The sequence below is a fragment of the Maylandia zebra genome, linkage group LG20, assembly GCF_041146795.1.
Source record: "Maylandia zebra isolate NMK-2024a linkage group LG20, Mzebra_GT3a, whole genome shotgun sequence".
Lineage (NCBI taxonomy): Eukaryota > Metazoa > Chordata > Actinopteri > Cichliformes > Cichlidae > Maylandia > Maylandia zebra.
The window spans coordinates 18,076,039-18,083,068 of record NC_135186.1 but is presented as its reverse complement, the minus strand read 5'-3'; the positions used below and the strand labels follow the sequence as shown (position 1 = coordinate 18,083,068).

The following is a 7,030-nucleotide window of genomic DNA, read 5'->3' as shown; positions in this document are numbered from 1 at the left end:
ATTTATGTTGTGTCAAAATCATTTGGGTTTATATTTTTCTGTAAACCACAGCACATCAGAAGCTGTAAATCGGGGAGCTACATATCTTAGCAGACAGATATCACAAGTCTTAAGATCACGTTATTCTTGTTTTATTTGGGAGCTTTGTCATCACTGGATAGTTTGCAATTCAGGGTTTTTGTACCGAAATTCTTCACTTAGTTTTATACTGTATGTTCCCTTGCGATCATAAAAATGAAAATAAAATACTCTTACATTGTGGTGCAAAAGCTTTATTCATTTAGTGTTTGTTAAATCATCAAGTTTCAAAACAGTAGCACAACTGAGATGATAAAGCTATAAGTTATTATTTAGGTCTAAACATACTATAAATATTTCCTGAGCACTTAATTGCACTTTAACATGTTTCTTTTGGGAAGAATTAAGTGTTCCTGACCGGGCAAAGGCACACAGACCTCGTTAAAAAACAGAAAGCAGGGGGAGGAAGGGAAAGGAAAGGAGACAGTTTAACAAGAGAGACAGGAGACAAGGAAGGCGTGGTGAGAGTATAAATCTGTGCACCAATCACTGAAAATAAGAACTTCAAGAAAGTTTTGCAGATAGTTTTATTTTTCAGGAGTTTTCTGCTTAGGATGCTTTACGAAGTCATACTGTGTCAGTATGTAAAGCATCACACTGTACACATTTCAAGTAATAAGTCATTAAAACAAAGCCTGATTTTAAAGTCTGAGAAGTGCACAAGAGATGGATACGCTAATGCTCTCTGAAATGAAAGCCTGGCTTCGACTACACAATCTTTTACAGCGACAGCTATAATATCAGCTTCTTTAAGGTACTACAGAAGGAAAGTGGTCAAAAAATGTTCTCGGTAAATGACGGCACTTTGTATGTATAGCTGATCCTCGTTTTCCCACATTACTCTGAAGCATGACATACAAAGTGCATACGCAGAAAGAAGAACAAGGAGCAGAACAGAGATTCAAAAGAAAGATCACAGTCACTTTATTCAGCAGCTGGTCAGACAAAGAAAGACATATTACTACTGTAACCACTTATACACATCAGCATTGGATGTTGCGTATATAAAGATAATTCAAAATTCCTGTTTCCAAGTAAGAATGGCAAAAGGCAGGATATAACTATATGTTATTCTTAGGCATCTCAAGCGAGAGATGAGTCACTTCCAGTTTCAATTTGATCCATAAATGAAAATTTAGAATACAACTTGAATTACATGACAACATAGAGAATAGGCAAGGCCATGCACTCATTTTAATGTTTGCATTTCACATAGAAATGCACAGGGGCTGCTTTTTCTCTGTTGGCCCACAACTGGATTCTTTCTAAATGTCAAGTGTCTTCTAACATGTCAGTGAAGTAGCCTTCAGAGACCGCACTGTGCTGACTGTGGGGCTCGGTAAACATCTCCACAAGTCTTTAAAAGAGCTGGAAACATTAGCTACCTCCCTGGGACGTTCTAATGATAGGTTGCCGGTCTTCATGTATTTTGGCAGTGAGGGGAGAAATGGATTGTCATGGATGTGTTTTGAAGCCAAACAGCATGTCAGTCCTGTTGTCTTGAAATAACTGTAAACCTTACACTTAATGTTCATTGCGTCTCACAAAACAAAAGCCTACAATATTAGAAAGAAAGGTATATCATTTGGTAATGATGTGGACTCCAATAGCATTTCCCTAGTGGAGCCAATGTATTGAAAAAAGTGTATTTTTTTAAGTGCATAGTTGCATGTGTGCACCTCTACATTTGTGTGTATAAATCAGCTCTCACCTCCTCCATCACTACCAGTGGTTTATGGGAGCCCAGCAGGGAGCCACATCAGCCTTCCCCTTTGATGGTGACACACATGATTCATGGCTTTCCGAGACCGTTTGTTTTCATTACGCCTCCTCATCAGCTCGCTAGCTGTATCGCGGTTTCGTGCAACGCAAGCAAATTCGGGCCAGAACGAGAGGAAAGAACGTCAAGGGGAGAGGTTTTTTTGGCACTGAAAGAAACAAAGGGGCTAGGTTTTGGGATGGACAAGAAACTTAAGGCAGAGTGACGGACGGCCGTGGCTGCTTTTTTTTTTTTTCTTCCAACTTTTGCTAAGGTTCAGAGGTAGTCAGGGATTCCTTAAATGTCAATGTTGGAAAACCAGGAGCTGAAAGCCCACGGAAAAGTCAAAATCCTGACAACTCTTGCAACATTCAGTATGGTGTTCGCAGTTCTTTCTTTCTTTTAAGTCCTCTGCTCTATAGATATTACACAAACCTTTATACACTTTCTACCTCAAGAAAGAAAGAAAGTTAAATAAAAAATGGCTCATTGTATGTAGACCTATGGTGATGATTATGTTACTGATAATAGTGATAATACTGATTTTATTTAAGGTGATAAAATCAGGGGTGATGGCAATGATGATGAAACCAGCTGTCATGCTTCAGTACCTGAGAGAGCTGGTGGGTCAGGGGGCTCCAGCAGAATTAGCTGTGCTGCTATGAAGCGTCAAAGACGATCGAGTCCTTAACCATCAGCTTGATGAAGCGAATGCATGTTGAATGAAAGCTTCCATTGTGATTCATGTAAACAAAATACACATGTTAAAAGAAAAAAAGAGAGAAAACAATCCCTAAATAAGCTAGCAGTCCCTGCTTGAACTCATTGCATTTGCATTCGTGAGCAGTGATAGCTGCTTTGGTAAAAGCAGATAAGTGGAATGACAATAATCCACGGTTACATCTCATAAGTTCATAACCAATCAAACAAATGCTCATGTGAAAGCTTCCTCTCATGAAGTGTTACGCTGTCTTTTCATTGAGGCAACCAGATCGCAACCGAGGTGTCAAGTAGTGTGAATCCACTAGTGAGCAGACACAGTTTGGACATCTCCTCAGCCCCTTTGCATCATACTTTTTAGGCTTCCAGACAAGGCTAGTGACCAGCAGACATGGTTGACCAGGCTCCCTCCATCCTCCAGACAGAGAAAGCATAGCTCAGTCTCTCATGGGCCAGGTAGTTACATCCTGCCAGCTTGGTGTCCATCTCATCACTCTGCAGAACCTGGTACAGAAAGTCAATGTAGCGTGACGCCAACTTAAGTGTCTGGATCTTGCTCAGTTTGTCAGACGGGAGCGTTGGGATTATTTTGCGCAACGAGGAAAAGGCTTCATTCAGAGATCGCGTCCGCTGGCGCTCCCGGATGTTGGCGATGACCCGCTGGCCGTGTGGGTCCTCGAGGCCGCTTGAAAGACCTTCAGGGCTGGGACCGGGCGCAGGAGAAAGGGAAAGCGGGTGATGCTGAGGACTCTTCTTGAGCTTTTTGGGGCCAGTAGGATTGTAGCTCTGAATGTCATCTACTGGCTTGACCTTGCCGTCGTCTGCCGACATGGTGGGTGTAATTGCGGAAATGTGATCCTCCATTTGGGCACCCATCTGCCGCTTACGCCCGGTGATCCCCGCCGTCGCAACCACAACAGGACAGGCGTTAGAAAGTGGTCGTTTGTTGTTCTCCTTGCTGGACACCACCCCTCCCTCAGGATGGTCATTTGAGTGTTCCTCCTCTCGCATGCTTGGCCACGTTCTTCTTCTATCTCCTGTCTTCTTTATTTCACTGTATCCTTCACTCTTATTTTGTCCAGTTTCCTTTAATGTCTCTCTCCACTCCTCCACCCGTAACAGCAGTTTCCCTCCCTTCCGATTGCTGCCGGGAACTCCCTCAGTACAGCCGCGGGTTTCTCTGATCTTCTGCTGGGTTCTTCTTCTTCGCCAACCAACTTTTCACATTGTCATATCCAGACATGCCAAACCAAAACACGTAAGTAATGAGTTCAGTTTTTCTGATCAGCTCTGTCGCGTTACATGTTAAAAATCTCTTCCCATACTCGCTGAGAGAACGCTGCATCAGCAAAGCTAGAACGTTCTCATGTCCCACTCCCACTGCAGCATGTGAAACAACAGCAAATCGAATCAGACTTTTTAAAGCGAAGGGAGCATGAAGCTTTCAGCTGCCCACCCATCTGACTCACTGATTGGTCCAAAGGTTTCTTTTTCTGGGGGACAGCTGAGCACAAGACAACAGAAAAAAATGAATTCTGACTGATTGGTCGGATCAAAGGATGAGGCGGAGACAAAGGTGTGCCATACAACCAAGTGAAACGAATCGCTCTGACGTTTCTGGTCCCAGAAGTTGCCCGAGTTTATAGGTTCCAGATTTCCTCTAAAGCAAGCCATTACCATCCCCCGCCTCTCGCAGACCGTTCTCTGTCGTCTCCTCTATAACAGTTCAGCACAGTCAACCATTGCCTTCAATATAATTAAAAACAAAAAAATTCATTAAAAAGAAGCTCCACCAATGTTTGTCTCTGATTATAAAGTTGAGCAAAGTTCAACTTAGATTTTTCTGCCCCTAGGTTGTTTTTTGTGCTTTACAAATAATGAAATGTGGTGATTTTTTAAACACATTCCAAGCAGATGGAGTAATAATTAAAACTTGGAGAAAAGAAAATTCAGCTAGTGTTGCGATTTTGGATGTATGCAATGATTAAAGGTGTGGGATTAACAGGAACTGCTGTATATAATACTTATTAAATTACATGAAATACAATGAACATGGTAGTCTATTACCACAACACTTGGCCACCAATGAGGCACCATTATTTTCCATATGTAGTAAATGCAAAAATAAATAAATAATGATCTCTTGTATAAAGAGTTGATACATTTCCTTACAATCCTAAAAGAATGAAGACAGAAGGTTCTTGTTTTGGAAACAATACTGTTTTATTTTACTGGCAATGCCTTAGCTGTAGTTACTAAACACAGACCTGGAGGGAGGAAGGAGCTGGCATTCAGTCAGCACTGAGGTCTAATCACAGCATTAAGGAAAGAATGAGTACTGTGAATCAGAGGCAGGCCTGTGGGACATTTTGTTACTTTCATCCACTGTGCTTCAGCATGCACTGGTCCAGATCCAACGTGGGCTTTAGCTCTCCAAATTTCTGGGTCAGCCTCCAGTACAGCATGGCCCACAGCCACACCCTGACAAGAGAAGAGTCTATTGTTAGCATTTTGCATTTCATAGGAAAGATGCTTCCCTCTGATGAAAACACCCGGTTCATGATGCATTTCTTTGACACTCGCAGTTAGGACACAGAGCTGGAAATTCTCAAACTCTCCCCACTGAGTTATAAGTCAAGTCCACAGTTAGAAGAGAAACCTCTATTTTCCTGATAATAAATGATGTCATTTCTCTTGTGCACACACCACTGCTCAGCATCAAAGTGCTCTTTTTGCCACAGATTTTTGTTCTAGTGAATAAATACTGCTAAAACAGTTTTTAATCAGAGTATAGGATGAAGTCAATTAAACGTCTGGGATATTGATATGCTGAGTTAAGTAGCAGAGGGTTTTTTTTTTTATCTGTTTCTGTTGCTCTGCTGTTAATTAAATTAACGGCAGCTACACTAGAAGGGCAACAATGAGACAATCCCCATCTGCTTTTAAAGTAGAGGCCTTTTTTTTTTCTCTCCTCGCATTTTCTTTTTTTCCCCCTTCACTTTAGGATCAGAATACCACAGAATACCAAAATTGAAAGATCCACCACTGGTGCCCTGTGGTTTTCACAGATGAGAGGAGGTTCACCCTGAGCACATGTAACAAATGATAAAGGATCTGGAGAAGGTCCACAGCAATGCCCGGGCTCATGCAGCAGGAGTATGCAGACAGTTCCTGGAGGATGAAGGATTGATACCATTGACTGGCCCCCATGCTACCTAAAATTCAACAGAACACCTCTAGGAGATGATGTTTTGGTCCATCTGAAATCCCCAGATCACATCTCACACTATCAAAGCCCTGATCCAGATCTGGGGGGAAATCCCCCAGGAGACATCTCATTAGGAGAATGCCCCGATATCAGGCACGCATACAAGCACGTGGGGTCATACAAACTACTGAGTACCAAATATCAGCACAAAGGTGTCTTTGAATTCACCTAGGTTGATCATTTTCACTTCCATCAAACGGCTTGGTTGTATTAACTTGAAAAAAGAAAGCAACTGGACAAAATAATTATTACTAACTAACAAAAAAACATCTGAGCAGAAACGTCATGGACATTGTCCAGCTGCAGTGAGAGAAAGACACGTCTCCGTATTACTATCTAGTTGCAGTTGTATCAGATTGCAGACATTGTCAAACCCAGTCCACCTTTTCCACAGTGGATTTAAAAAAAACCCAAACAATTTATAACAAATTAGTCTACAATTCATCTTTGTGATGCACAATATAAGTTATTTGTCCTGGTAGGCTCAAATAAATAAGGCTACCAGCCATTATGAAGACATGATCTGAATCCTTTGATATGATTTAAAATTAAATACGTATAAATCATTTAAATGACTTAATTTAAATGACTCTGTTAAGACTATCCTCCTCAGTCATAGCCTCTTCATGCTTGTCAAGATCATCAGTGTAGGATGGACATATCTGCTGCTCTGTAGCTACAAGAATATTATTCAGTATTACACAGATCATACAGAAATTAAAGCAACTGTAAATATAAAAAAGTTGATGATGTGGTTCTGTGCTGTTTTGGTCTGGTTAGTTAAAGAGAATGTAACAACCACAAAAGTTTCTCTTCTGAATGTATGGTTTTTTAACAAGATTTGCACTCCTGAGTATTTATTTAATGAAGAGCAGCTTGCTGCGTTTAAGGAGCATGATTTAAATCACTATTAGAAGACTCAACTTACAGAAAAAAACATGAACCTGACTGATGAGATTCAAATGCCCATCTGACAAGAACAACTGTTTACCCAGCTTTACACACCCAGGGATGGAGCATTCAAGGCCTGCTTTGTAATTTCCCACTAAATCACAAAAAGCAGTAAGCCAATCTCTGATGGGGAGTTTAGCAATGAGGGCTTGATCGACACTACCTCGCTAATATGTCCTAAGAAAAAAGAAGTCTTCAAAAATGTGCCCGTCTCTGGACAACCTGTAACAAAAGGGATCGATGGCACAGCCAGA

At 41.3% G+C, this 7,030-nt stretch overlaps 2 protein-coding genes across 3 annotated transcripts in view; both read right to left on the bottom strand.

Annotated features, from left to right (window-relative positions):
• Positions 1–591: 591 nt before the first annotated feature.
• LOC101475846 (twist-related protein 2) lies at positions 592–3,932 on the bottom strand. Its single transcript, XM_004574954.4, has one exon. It carries the CDS (start codon positions 3,566–3,568, stop codon positions 2,933–2,935), a length of 636 nt encoding a protein of 211 aa, XP_004575011.1. The 5' UTR covers positions 3,569–3,932; the 3' UTR covers positions 592–2,932.
• Positions 3,933–4,761: 829 nt separating this feature from the next.
• LOC112433061 (TELO2-interacting protein 1 homolog) overlaps positions 4,762–7,030 on the bottom strand; it is a 21,385-nt gene continuing 19,116 nt past the window's right edge. For both annotated transcript variants that reach the window (XM_024801397.2, XM_076878641.1), the window contains exon 5: positions 4,762–5,038. In XM_024801397.2, the coding sequence (XP_024657165.2) occupies positions 4,853–5,038 (186 nt within the window). In that variant the 3' untranslated portion in view covers positions 4,762–4,852. The remainder of the gene's footprint in view (positions 5,039–7,030) is intronic.

Bases quoted from the DNA above. Each gene is read 5' to 3' on its own strand.
- LOC101475846 (XM_004574954.4), bottom strand. From the start codon at position 3,568: ATGCGAGAGGAGGAACACTCAAATGACCATCCTGAGGGAGGGGTGGTG.